At 36.3% G+C, this 13,802-nt stretch overlaps 2 protein-coding genes across 2 annotated transcripts; one reads left to right on the top strand and one right to left on the bottom strand.

The window, feature by feature from the left end:
• The first annotated feature begins 3,039 nt into the window (after positions 1 to 3,039).
• Positions 3,040 to 4,626, top strand: LOC142522586 (clavaminate synthase-like protein At3g21360). The gene is made up of 3 exons (XM_075626054.1): positions 3,040 to 3,475; positions 3,636 to 3,889; positions 4,099 to 4,626. The coding sequence occupies exons 1-3, from the start codon at positions 3,110 to 3,112 to the stop codon at positions 4,442 to 4,444; spliced, it is 966 nt and encodes a 321-aa protein (XP_075482169.1). The 5' UTR covers positions 3,040 to 3,109; the 3' UTR covers positions 4,445 to 4,626.
• A 300-nt stretch (positions 4,627 to 4,926) lies between these two features.
• On the bottom strand, positions 4,927 to 11,110 carry LOC142522188 (protein decapping 5-like). The gene is made up of 8 exons (XM_075625362.1): positions 10,822 to 11,110; positions 9,383 to 9,483; positions 8,456 to 8,527; positions 7,437 to 8,381; positions 6,888 to 6,950; positions 5,605 to 5,805; positions 5,410 to 5,520; positions 4,927 to 5,330 (listed from the first exon to the last, which is right to left on the bottom strand). The coding sequence occupies exons 1-8, from the start codon at positions 10,991 to 10,993 to the stop codon at positions 5,184 to 5,186; spliced, it is 1,812 nt and encodes a 603-aa protein (XP_075481477.1). The 5' UTR covers positions 10,994 to 11,110; the 3' UTR covers positions 4,927 to 5,183.
• Positions 11,111 to 13,802: the final 2,692 nt, after the last annotated feature.

The following is a 13,802-nucleotide window of genomic DNA, read 5'->3' on the forward strand; positions in this document are numbered from 1 at the left end:
TCAATTCAACTATTGAGGTGAAGCTTTTAACATTGTTTAAATATATTATTCCTCGAACTGAAAATATCTTTTATCACTTTAATTTTTCAAGTTTTGTGATCATCAAAAGTGAGAGATTGTTAGAACATTTTATCTTCGCAATCTTGATTTTGATATTAAGAAAACTTGTTATTTTGTTTCCAATGATTTACCTTAGTGTGCAGGAAGCTGAAACTGATCAGGCTTCGAACTGATCAGTTAAACGAGCCAAAACTGAAGCTATCGAGACGTAAACTGAAAACACCAACTGATCGACCAAACTGAATCAGCTCAACTGATTTTCAAACTGATTCTCCAGCTGATAGGTGGTTCAGCAGAAGACCTTCAGAGCCCGGCCAGCTGGTGAAGAGTTAAACAGATGAAGAACCCAGTTGACCAATTCCACTGAAAGAGTGAAATCAGTTCAACTGACGAGTCAACTGATTTCACCAGTCCAACTGAAGATCAGTTAGGAGCATCAGTTAGGAATCAATCAGTTGCAGATCAAAACAAGCTTATCTAAATGGATTCCAGCTACACACAACGATATAAAAGCATATGTACGATCAAAGGTACAATAATGAACGTTGCAGCAAAGATTAAACCCGAGAGATTCCTGGAGGCATGTCAAAAATTTCGAGACACATATATCAAGGAACGCATGCAAACTGCAACGATCACATGTGATGAGTCTTGGAGTACGGTCTCAATGCCTCTATAAATTCAAGCTCAAGATCATCAGCAAATATACGAACATACAAGAGTGTGTGAAGATAAAAATTAAAAGGGCATGCTTATTTGCTTATCAGCTTGCTTTACATAGGATATCAACACTCGTGGGTGAGCGGTGAATCCCAAACTACAATGCATTGGCTCCTACACATGTCGCATTTGTACCCAACCTCGCCACCTGCAACCCTCGTGGAGTCGATAAACGAGCCAAAACACAATCCTAGTGTGTAGAGTCTCAGTGTTGTCTCGGGTCGTAAGGACTAATGATGTACAATCGAAACCATGGACTTTTCTCCTCGATGAATTATAACCACTTCTAAAGTTTGATGTAGGGTTATTCGGTACAATCATCATATGATTACTTATCTGCATGATTGGACATCTCTATGCCCTTACCATGAAACACGGTACACAATATCACAGATGCTAGTCTCAAACTCAAGCGACATTTATCCTTATTTTAGGCAGCTGAATCGACTATGAACGAATTTAGAATTTACAGTGTTTACAAATGAGTTTCAAAATCGAATTACGATTCATTTGTATTAAAATATAATCAAGGACTTTATATATGTCGATGCATGGGTATACCGATAAAGTGAAATGTAACCATGAACAAAAATTATATTAAAATAAAGATAGTTAACTACAGCTGATTCGATAAATTCTTTAGCCAACCGTTGACTTATAGGACATCTACTCTAACAATCGATCCCACAAACTCGAGTTGAGGGAGATTAGTGAGCCGACAAAGTTTTGTAGTCTAACATTATTTGATAACTATGGTACAACTTACTTAATAAGGTTGTGTTTGAATGATTTAAGTTTATATATTTCAAAATTTCCGACTCGTTTGGATAGAAAAAATTCAAGAAAATTTCAAATCAACTATATATTAAATCAACATTTTCACAGCTATCCCTTAATCTAGTGGCAATAGTGAGACTCAAGATCCAAAAAGTATTGAGATATATTTTCTCTTTTGTGTCGTTTATTTAGATATAAATTATTCGAATTCTCACTTGTGTGAGTTGTTTAAACTAGGAAATCACATGATATTGTTGGGTTTTATTCCAAAGTATTGATTATTAATTAAGGAAACGAAACAACCAATGTTAAATGTTTTCTGAAATTCTTGTCTGGGTTTTAGCTTTGTTCTTTTCTAGTTATGATTGCTCAATTCCTTCGTGTCCTTTACATAAGGGTTAAATTATTTACCTTGTACCACAACATGATCTGACGTCTATTTGCTCATAATCAACTTAAACATATCAATCCGTGCCCGTATTAATTTAGCTTCTTTGAGCAATATTCTATTAGTTGAAATGTATAATTTCTTTTCGAAATACAGGTTTCTTGTGTCAAAATAATAATTAGGGGAAAATTTTAAATTAATGATTTTCAAAAATTGCTCTTACCGCGATAAACAACGACTTCATTTTTCACATTTAGCCTTTTTTCACCAGAGTCTTGAAAATGATTCACTAGGAAATTTTATTCTAAAAAATTAGCTTTTGTTACAGTTGTTTCTCTTGTTCCAAATCCTCCACTGGATACCATAGCATCCTTAAACTTATCCAAATTTTCACAGCTGGCCAGACAGTATATTTCAAACAAGAACAAAAATCTTATATTTTTTAAAATTAAGTTAAGCCCAAAAAAAAAAAAAAATTGGGAAATTAATTTCCAACTTCCTCAAAATACACACTTCTCAAAAGAATTCCAATATAATCTTGAAGCACAAGAAATAATTATCAATTTAGTAATTTATTGAAATATTTTAACGTAAATAATTATAGATAGATATCAAAAGTGAGTAGGTCTGTTGTGAGACGGTCTCACGAATTTTATTTGTTAAACAGGTCAACTCTGCCGATATTCAGAATAAAAAATAATACTTTTAGCATAAAAAGTAATATTTTTTCATGAATAACACAAGTAAGAGATCCGTTACGACTTGTGAGACCGTCTCACACAAACTTTTGCCATGAAAAATACACAGTATCTTCATTTGAGGGAGCCACCTTAAAATAATATTTTCAATGAATAAAAGTTAACCTAAAAACCCCATTGAAATTTTAAAGTTACAACAGCTATTATTAACCAAATAAATTAATAAACCAAAACATACTAAAAAAAGGGGGGAAAAAAAGAAGAAAACAAGTGGCCGAAGCCATGTAACGCTAAGCAAAAATCAACGATATTAACGTTCATTTACCAACTAAACGACATAAAACGAATCTTGCACTTGCCGAATACCCAAGATTCACCTTCCTATAAATCGATACACTCCTCCATCAGTCAGATTAAAATTTATCACATTCTTGCAGAAGAAATTTAGTTTAAAAAAAAGGTGGGAATGGAGTTCACTTGCGAGGAATTCAAGGTCGGGAAATGTGAGGGTGAAAAGCTGGTGGATGGTGAAACGATGCCACTGGTGTTGCAACCTCCGGAGGGCGGCAAGAACGATGTAGAATCGTTGCTCGTGGCGTTGAAAGACAACAAGGAATGGTTTGAGCAGATGATAATCAAGAACAGCGCTGTTCTTTTGAGGGGATTTGATGTGAATAGCGAAGTGGAGTTCAATGATATTGTTGAGGTCTGCGGGTGGGACGATATCCGATACGTAGGGCCGGCGCCCCGGACGCATATTTACAAGAGGGTTTGGACAGCCAATGAAGGACCTCTGTCGGAGTTCATATACTACCATCATGAAATGGTTTTGGTAAGTATCAGCGTGGAGTCGATAGTGATTTTTTGTGTACTAATCACGGATTTTTAACAAAAAACTGTGCGTAAGCCTACAAAAAATTTTCTATTCTGTCCCTATTCATGACAAGAAAAAGGTGGGACAATGTAATAGTGTCATTGCCTTGTGTGGACAGATAAAAGAATTTCCAAAAAAGGTGATTCTTTACTGCGAAATACCTCCACCAGAAGGTGGGGAGACGCCTTTTGTGCCTAGTTTTCGAGTCGCGAAGCGTGCGTTGGAGGAGTTTCCAGCAGAAGTGGAGGAATTGGAGAAGAAAGGGCTGAGATATACTTTCACTGCTCTCAGCAAGGACGATACTTCCTCCATGAGAGGTCGCGGTTGGGAAGATGCTTTCGGAACCTCCGATCGTGTGGAAGCAGAGAAAAGGTATGTAACAATATTTGTTTTTCTCTATACTTTTCCACCCACTCAAGGGTGAATGCCTGAGCATGTTTGAAATAAGGGCCCAAGCTACTCAAACCAGTCAAAACTGGCTTGACCTATTCGAATTCAAACCGAAACGATTCTTAACCGTTCGACTTGGTTACAAGCTTGCCTCACTCATTCACACTATCCTAACCGCAAATGCAATGCAGGGCAAAGGCACTAGGAATGGATATGGAATGGCTACCTAATGGTGGAGTGAAGACCATACTAGGTCCACGAAATTTGACGAGAGTGTTCGACGGACGAAAAGGGAGACGAATGTGGTTTAACACGTTGGTTGGCATGTACGGGAAAGAGCTGAGCTCAGCTACGATGGCTGACGGAACCGAGATCCCGGAGAAATTCGTGAAGAGATGCGAGGAGATCATCGAAGAGGAAAGTATCCAATTCAAGTGGAAGAAAGGTGATGTGCTGTTTTTAGATAACTATGCGTTGCTCCATGGCAGGAGGCCTGGTCTTCCACCTAGAAAGGTTTTGGTTGCTACTTGCACTTGATGACAAATTATGCCAATTAGTCGGTGTGTGCTTAATAAGCTACGTAAGCAAGTTCTTCGCATGGATTATACAATCCATTGCTGAATAAATGGATATGATTATTACGAAATGTTGTTTTCTGAGCTTAAATTTGAACTAAATTTTCGAGCTTTGCTTGAATCTAAAACAGTTCCTTTCTCGTACATTCGGCCAACTGGAATCGACTAAATAATTTGACCACTCAGAAATTATATTCAATCGACTTTGAGGGATGAAGAAAATTGAAAGATAACACAAACTCAGAAACAAAGGATTTTATGTTTTATTACACCCACAGAGCACCCCAACAAAATTTGAACCAAAGACAAGTTCCAGAATAAAACATCTGCCACCACTGAAGTAATTGGTTGTCCATAAGAAAAAGAAATAGCAATACGTCAACGTGTAAAACTACCATCAACCTTATACGCAATCAGGATTTTTTTTAATTAAAAAATACAGTCTAAACAAAATAAGAACGATATATTTCAAATCCTTCGTTTATTTTAAGAAATTCAGGACATTAGATTTTGACATTAAGCTTCATATGAGCCAAAACTGCGAACAAATCTGTCAGTCAATCCAAACCCGAGAAATAAACCACAGATAGGCGGACATTACAAGAAAGTCCTAAATCATTCCTGACAAGATTGTCATTGGCTTTTACTAGACAGTTAATTGCAAGAAAACGTGTAGTTTATTGGCCTCAAGTAACACAACACTACACACCTCGACCACGGCCCCTATTAGGATAGCCGTATCCACCGTAACCTCTTCCATGGTAAGAGCCACGGAATTGGCTTCCACCACCACGACCAGGGCCACGCCCTCGACGTCCACCCTGATATCTTGAAAATTCTCCAAACGTCTGCATCGGTGGCAATACATCAGGATATCTTATGGGCTAACTCAAATACTCAATGAGATCTATAGTAAAAGACACATACCTCTGTATCTAACTTCATTTGTTCAGAATACCTAGTTCTTCCATGATTAGGGTCATAGGCAAGGGTGTCGCAAGAAAGGGTGTCGAAAAAGTCATCCTTGTTATAAACAGGCTGCAAGAGGAAACATACGGAACTTCAACATGAAAGGGAAGTTCCAAATAGAACAATAAATTATGGAAGGAATTAAACAATCACCTTGGCCTCAATTTTTGGAAAGTCAGCATCATCCTCTTCCTGTAAATCATCATCATAACTGTCGCTTATGTTGCCTTCCTTATCCTTTGATTGGGATTTATTACTTTTTCCCAGATGACCCCAAACTTTGTCCTTTTCGAATTTCTCATTCATCGCCATAAAATCAAAATCTTCGGTGAACTTTGTCACAGGACGTGAAGTCTGCAGAGGAAATCACACTCCATATTCAGGTTAGAAAGAATGTACTTAAAATTCCATGAGACAGCTTGCCACAAAATTTTAATTGAATTTTATTATTCAATTAAATTTTCTTGATCAAGTCACCGGACAGTTCATGTTTGACATAAAATCGTCTGAAAACTAATCTCACCCACAACTGTATGATTCTAAAACCAGAAGAATGGATATGGGTAAGGGTGTTCAGTTTGCTTTCTCACTATTTTTGGTTGTGTTGATGTCAAATTGTAACAAAGTGGTTTAGTACAATGAATGTCTCATAAGAGATGAGATAAAAAAGAAAATTATATTATGAAATAGCGATAAAAAGGAAAAGAGTGGTCGTTTAGGAATTGCACTTCAGAATAATGATTTAACGGTAAAAAAAATTAGGTTTCAAAAGGAGTAAGAGAAAAATCATTTAAAAATCCAAATATCAGATTCTCAACAAAATCATGTCCTGAAATAAGTACTCATCTGAAAACATAAAAAAGATACATATGCCTAGGCAACAAGATCCCCGACAATGGTTACTCAAGCATCACACTGCCACAATCCAATGAAGAACCCATACTCCAGTTATAGACGATTAGACATTGACACAGAGGACAACCAATTCACAGATGAAAGCAATCAATTTTTTGGCAATAAACTTGCACATAATGATGGTACTTCCAAGCTGTTTCTAAATAATATCCTTCATTAATCACATGGAAAATTCCAAGCAAAGAAACCTTGAAAAGGTATGCACCATCCAAGCCAGTACGGTGGTGCCAGTGCTTCAACATAAAGGGCATAGTTAAAAAACAATAGCATGGTTCTGATACGAATAACAGGTAATGACTTCGCGGATTCTTAAGTGCACAAAGAAAATGGCATGTCAAATTAAAATGTAAATGCTACAACCTAGTGAACCGTTGCTATCATATCGAGACACAACAATATATAATAGCAGTTATATAACAATAAAGTAGTTGTGAGGTCGATCTAGTTTCTATTTGATAAATAGTGTGAATACGTAATGATCCATGTAGAAATCCATGACCTTCATACATGTAATTCCTTACCCCATATCCTCTTCCTCCACGTCCTCTGTAATTGTTACGCATGAGATAAGTAGCTCCATTTGGCTAAAAGGGGACAAGATAAATACACCATCAGTTCTTCAACAAACTAACAGAAAATTTGCAAACTGTACCAAGAGCTGTAATGTTGCATTGAAAAATAAGAAAGCAGAGAATACGAAGGAAACAGTTATTTAACACTTCAACCAAACAAATGGGACCTCAAAGAAGAGCATAGGTAAATATGATGGAACTTGGAACGAACAAAGCATTAAGTCAACTGCAACATTACATTAGGCTTAAGTCAACTGCAATCTCATTCTCAAATATGATTATCCAAGAAATGAATAGCCCATAAAAGCTACATTATATTTCCATCAAGCTCAATCAGGTTATTCAATCACAAAATATTCATGGAAATATGTATTTTCAGAAAGGGATGCGTCTACGGCTTACAATCCATACCATTAATGTAAACAGATGAAGTCCCCAACATAAATAATAAGAATGCAATCAAGAGAGTCATTTTCATAAAATAACATAGTAAAAAACCTTATGACCACGTGCATTTGGAGGTAATGGTAATAGTGGTGGTTGAGAATCCTTTGCTACTGGATTTGATAGTTCAGAAGGTGGCCTTGGAGACACTTGAACTACTTCCACATCCTTCTGAACAGTTTGTAAAGGTTGATGTGATGCCGCAGTAGCTGGTCCTGATTGCAGCAGTTGCCCCGGGGTAACAAGTGATGGCATTCGCGTTTCAGAAAGAACAGAAACAGATGCACCAGCAATTGATGTTACAGGTTGAGATATGGCCAGCTGTTGCACGGATGTCAAATTAATTGTTGCACTGGGTTTGGTAGCAACTAAAGGTACACCTGCAGTTTCAGGAGCTGGAACAGACAGTGGAGCTAGAGATGGTAAGGTAGAGCTTGGTGTTGAAGTAGAGATAGAGGATATGGAAGCTTTTCCTTGTAGTGGTTTCATGGTTGTGTCAGACGCAAGGGACATAGGCTGCAGAAGAGGAATATTGAAAGACAAAGTTGAGGCAGGAAAGGAGGTAGAGGTTAAACTAGTAGAAGTTCCAGAACTGGGACCCAAAGAAGAAAGATAATCTGGTAAAGGAGTAGAACCAGACAAGTTTGCTGCTGGCATGGCTAAAGATGAGTTAAAACCCGAAAATTGCATCTGTTGCATGGAAGGAGGAATTGACAATCCAGGAGGTGGTCGAAGCAATGATTGCTGAGGTAATTGAGGAAGCCCGCCAGGAGCGCCATAGAATCCTTGCCAATAAATTGGCATAGGTGGGCCACTATTATTTCCATTCGGAGAAGGGGACCAAGAATTCATGTTTGCCACAGGTTGATACAAAGGCATACCACTTTGGAAAGCTGATCCAGGTAGTCCCATTTGTGCGGAATGGGCACCAGGATCTGATGATGGCCCAATTAGAGGAGGCAAACTTGTGGGTGTGGATGTTGGATGAGAATAGTGAGACTGCACTAGCAAATAGACAAATCAAAATCACAGTCCACGGCATAATATTATTACTGCAGTTAGATATTTCTTACCTGAATAATTGCAGGATCATTGTTTATGGGTGGTGTAGCTGGAACTGGTGGAGAGGATTTCACCTGTAAATCCTGCGGAAGGCAGTAGCCATGGTTGAAGTTTACAGTACTAAAAAACTATATGCAGATATACAACACCTAGATACAAGCCAAAAGAAAAAAAGTAAATTAATCATGCTTTTAAGTTTTAACAACGAAACCGATTATAAGTGTTACGGTTAAAATTGTGGAGTGTGACAAATCCTATGAAACCGTTACAGTGAAGACGTATGCATAATAGCCAGATTGCGATGCGGCTCTTGTCAATATCATGTGTGCAATACAATCCACTACAGCTTGCACAACTTCCACTTCCATATCCCGCAGAAGAATACGATAAAAGCAGAAGAGTGCATAATTACATGCTAGGTACATTAGCACAGGCCCAACCAAAACTAATTGACTGGTCGGGCTTAAATATATCTTTATCAGAGTTCTACAAAGCGACAGGCGGGAAGCTGGCGGTTTTTTTAGAATTAATTTTTTTAAATCTTTAGTAGCATTATATATTAATATCTTTAAATTATTTATTTTATTTTATTATATTAAATTATTATTTGATATAGGTGGAGAGAACATGATTAATAAAAAAATAAGATGAAGTTTTTATTTTAGGATATTAAATCATTGTATAAATAGACTCAATATCATCACATGATCCTCCTCTTCTTCAGATGCAAAATCGTCCCCAAGAAATTTCTCATTCTATATCGCAAACGAAGATGAAATTTGATGTGTTAGTGCAAGATAACAAATCACATTTCTTATTAGACTTCCGTTTAGGGCCTATAAAAAATTACCTTTCATTTTTTTAATTGAATTTTTAATTTACATTAAAATGTAACAATTCAAGACAAGCAACAAACCCCATACATTTCCAATAAATACCTTAATATCGCTTCCTCTGAACAGTATGTATTCGTAAATTTTATCGCTGGGAGGAACTTGCGGACCATCCTTTTTTCGTCCTTCTGTTCCAAACGATCTCACTGCCACATGATAATTGTGAAGCAATAGTTAGTTTTCAACCATGATTAACAGTGGTCACAATCCAAAACCAATCAGTATAATCATTAGACACTTTAAACATATCAGTCATCAAATCAAATAACAAGCATCAAATAAGAGTATGCATAATTAACAGTGCTCACAATCCAAAACCAATCAGCATGATAACTAGATGCTTTAAACAGTCATCAAATCAAATAATTAGTAATCCAATATGAGTATGCGTTCTGAAACTTCAGTTTATTGTTTTGGATCACCATGACTAACAAAATGTAGTGTAAACTTAACACGTTGAAATTCACCTAATCATAAAAATTTCAATAGATCGCAAGGAACGTGAAACCCATTTTAGGCCCATATTTCTTTTTTCCCAACAAATCTTCAATCAACAGAATAAAATATCTGCCACCCTGCCACATCTATTTAACTAACATACTGACAAAATATAATAGAGTTCAAATTCTTTTCGACAGCGTTTCAAATCATTAATACAATCCATTCATGATTGTTTGGATACGGTAACTTTCAAACAACACTCACCCCCCCAAAAAAAATAATAATAATAATAAAATAAAATTTTAGCGTATTTTCTTAACCCGAACAAAGCTTTCAAATCCTCAATTATTCAGTTCATTTCAAATCCATTTATCAAATAATATGCTTCAACCCAAATGTAAACTTAGCAAAAGAAATCAATAGCTAAACTGAATTCAACTAAATGCCAATCAAATGCTCAAACAAAAAAAGACCAACATAATTGCATGAGGAATGCATAAAACAATTTTCTTTTCAAGATTCTTTTTATAGGAAACCAAATTATCAATAAATATTCAAAAAGTTAAATATTATAGACACACTTCCGATACACCTATTGGAACTGAAAGGAGACGACCCTATCATAATATCTGCTATCAAATATTGCAAATGCTAGAAAAACATATTACATCCAATTCACACAAGGTATCAAAAAGACCTTTTGCTTCGACGTACATAAAAAATTCATCCTTTATTATTATATGTAGCCAGAAGATCAATAAGAAAAATACTACGCTATAAAAAGTAACAAAAACGCCACAAGAAAAGGAAAACTATAAATTTAAGTTCTGCCAAATGAAAAATTATGAACCGACACCAAACAGAAATTCTACCATTCAGCAAGACAAAAGTTTAAACAACACAATGAACAGCACAATTACTGAAAGCAACGGATGAAACAAATTAAAAAGCCCATTAATTCTAGAAAAAAATATACATGAAACAAAACACAAATAATCATAAAATAATAATAAAAATAAGTCTACTAACACTAATTTTCTCACCGTTGCGCAAGCCGATGCTGGATTCTTCGGTGTTAATACTGTACAATACACCTTCATACCTAATTTCACTTTTCGAGGTCAAACTTATCAAGCTGCCAACATACGAGTCCGCCGATGTTCCGCCCCCGCCAGATCTACTACTCGACGCTGCCGTTGAACTCTCGGCCGCCATCTTCTACTTTTCTGTCAATTACCGAATACAACCAACCGGTTAAATCTGTATCTGCGACGAAATGAGAATAGTGAAGAATTACTCTGATGGATAACATTAGGGTTCCCGTTCTCTAATAGTTATAATATTTTTTTTTATCTTATGTTTTATTTTAAAAAATGTATTTAATGTATAATAAAATATATTTAGCTACATTAAAAAAATGAATTATTAAGTCGATAAACTTTTCTTTAAAAAAAAAAGTCGATAAACTTTTATGAGTATGAATGTATTTCCTTGGTCGAAGTCCAATGATTTGTCTAAGTTGATAGAGTATGTAACGTTTGATCAATGATCAAAAGTTTGATTTTTATGATAACAACTTTTCAGACAAACTTGTCACACAAGACTTGTTCAATATGATTTAATTGTCAGTACCACTGAAATAATCGATTAAAATATGATAATTACAAAATATTTATAATATACCAAGTGATAGATAGATTGACAATAATATTATATTATTGGAAATATTTTGTAGGTAAAATAATAAGGCAAAATAAATATAAAATAAAATAAATTAGTTGTTGGATTAAGCGCGTATGAGTAAGAGTAGCACCAGAATGAGTGACCACTTGAGAAGTTCTCGTGCGTCAAATTGCTGATGTTACGTCGCTTGATCTGATTGGCTAGGTTGGCAATAAAAAAATGATGTCAAATCTTAATGGGTAATATTGTCTCTGTTAGAGACATGGATGGTAGTAGGTAAATAGTAAGACTGATCTCTAATCGAAATAAGACAGCACTAGCAGATTGTTACGTGCCTCCTGGAATCATGAGCCTAACAGCCCGACCCATTAGCACAAGTAGGTGCACTCTGTCCTGCCACGAGTATAAGAAAATGAAATTGCGCTTTGGCTAACAACTATAGATTTTTGGCTTAGTGGTAAGCTTTTGATCCTAACAATTGGTATAAAATCTAATTCATAGGTTCAAGTATCCCAAGAAGCATAATACATCTTAGGGGATCTTGAGTTAAGTATGCATGAGTGAGAGTAGTCCTGACATATGTGACCTCCTCGGAGGTTCTCGTGCGTCAAGCTGATGAATTACGCCACTTGATCTATTAGATAGATAGTTGATGCGATCCCACCCACGAGATCTTTGATTTGTCCCGATCTTTGAAACAAGTAATTGATAGGTGTGATAATCGCCTCTAGATCACGCGGTCTAGCAACAATTAATCAACGATAGAAACAATCGCGTTCAAGAGAACCTCCAAAGAACCCGTCCTTGGCAACCCTCGTGAAAATCGATAGACGAACGACAAAAGAATCCACCTTTGAAAGTTCGATTTTGAAAACACCGAAGTGTATTTGAGAGAAAATCTCACAATTTTGATATCAAATCAATAATGAACAAAAGTTGAATTGTTTACATGATATTCTAGCTTAAATATAGGTATCGAAACCCTAAATATAGAAAATTGCATATTTAAAGATAACAAATCAATAATTAATTTAGAATTTAATTAAACTAAGGAAACTAGGATTTTCCTCGCAGCAGTCACGCCCGGGCGGTAAGATATTACCGCTCGAGCGCCAGGTCTTCTGGCTTGTTCGCGCTCGGGCGGTAGAATTCGAGCGCCGATGGTTCTTCCCGCCACACGCTAAGGCGCAAGCTTCCAATTCATCCTCTACTTGATAGTGATGCAACCCGAACCCCTCGAACCTTATTTCCAAGCTTTCATTGATTGAATGAAGGGCAACATTCAACATCTTCAATCGTCCTCTCGGGATTGGTTCTTGGAACGCATAGTGGCTGGCTAGATTCATATCATACTCCCTTTCTTCAAAAAAGATTTGTCCTCAAATCTTGTCTTTCTTGATAGCTAGGGAGATCAATATATTTCATGCTTTTTCCACAATCCTACAAGTAGAGTTTAACAATGCTCGGGATCGAACCGACTATTTCATTAAAACAAAATAAACCAAATTTTCTCATATGTACATGAAGTAGTTTATTCAAAATAAAGAGTCGCTCATCCTCACTCTTTCGGGCCATACATATAATTTCTTTTTTTGTTTGATTAGCCTCTTTTTCACACGACTCTTTTTTTTCATCGATGGCCATCCCGCCTTTTTTACCACTCTTTTTTTCGGCCATCCCATTTTCTTTTTCTCTCAACTCATAACAAATTGATTCATCAATACATATTACATTCGTAGACAGTTGAGCAAAAGAAACAACTTGCACATCATCTAACAACTCAATACTCGCATGAGACACAATTGGAGTATCAACATCAACATTCAAATCATCCACAGGTTTGGCTTCAAGGTTGGAAGTGGAATCCACTACCTTCACATCCTCATTTGGACAATGATGAAAATCATGTCCTACCTCTAAACACCATGAACATCGAATATCAGAAATATAATTACGTGAGAATTGCGATGTACCTTGATATCCACGTTTTGAACTCCTCGCTGGTGTCGCCATTCTTATCTCCTCTTTACTCATCCTTCCACTCTCATCCACTCGCCCATACCTTTCACGCAAATGTTTAAATTCTTCCTCCATTCTTTTCCCAATTCTACCAACAATGACTGAAATTGACTATCAAGCATATTGTGCCCCTTTTGTTTTGTTGTTGTTGTTTTTTTTCGAGTGAACAGTACGACGCTACAGTAGAATCGCGATGAACAGTACCGTGAACAGTAATTCCGATTCAATGAACAGTAATTACGACACGTGAACAGCAATTCCAAGACGATGAACAATAATTCCGATGACGATGAACAGTAAATCCAATACGATGAACAGTAAT

Source organism: Primulina tabacum, chromosome 13 (genome assembly GCF_025594145.1).
Source record: "Primulina tabacum isolate GXHZ01 chromosome 13, ASM2559414v2, whole genome shotgun sequence".
In the NCBI taxonomy this organism is placed as follows: Eukaryota; Viridiplantae; Streptophyta; class Magnoliopsida; order Lamiales; family Gesneriaceae; genus Primulina; species Primulina tabacum.

What these genes read in the sequence shown, in the direction of transcription:
- LOC142522586 (XM_075626054.1), top strand. Translation starts at nt 3,110, where the DNA reads ATGGAGTTCACTTGCGAGGAATTCAAGGTCGGGAAATGTGAGGGTGAA. An exon ending in ACCATCATGAAATGGTTTTG is followed by an intron (nt 3,476 to 3,635) that starts GTAAGTATCAGC and finishes TTGTGTGGACAG; the next exon opens with ATAAAAGAATTTCCAAAAAA. An exon ending in CGTGTGGAAGCAGAGAAAAG is followed by an intron (nt 3,890 to 4,098) that starts GTATGTAACAAT and finishes AATGCAATGCAG; the next exon opens with GGCAAAGGCACTAGGAATGG.
- LOC142522188 (XM_075625362.1), bottom strand. Translation starts at nt 10,993, where the DNA reads ATGGCGGCCGAGAGTTCAACGGCAGCGTCGAGTAGTAGATCTGGCGGG. An exon ending in TCAGAGGAAGCGATATTAAG is followed by an intron (nt 8,528 to 9,382) that starts GTATTTATTGGA and finishes TGCCTTCCGCAG; the next exon opens with GATTTACAGGTGAAATCCTC. An exon ending in ATGATCCTGCAATTATTCAG is followed by an intron (nt 8,382 to 8,455) that starts GTAAGAAATATC and finishes TTGCTAGTGCAG; the next exon opens with TCTCACTATTCTCATCCAAC.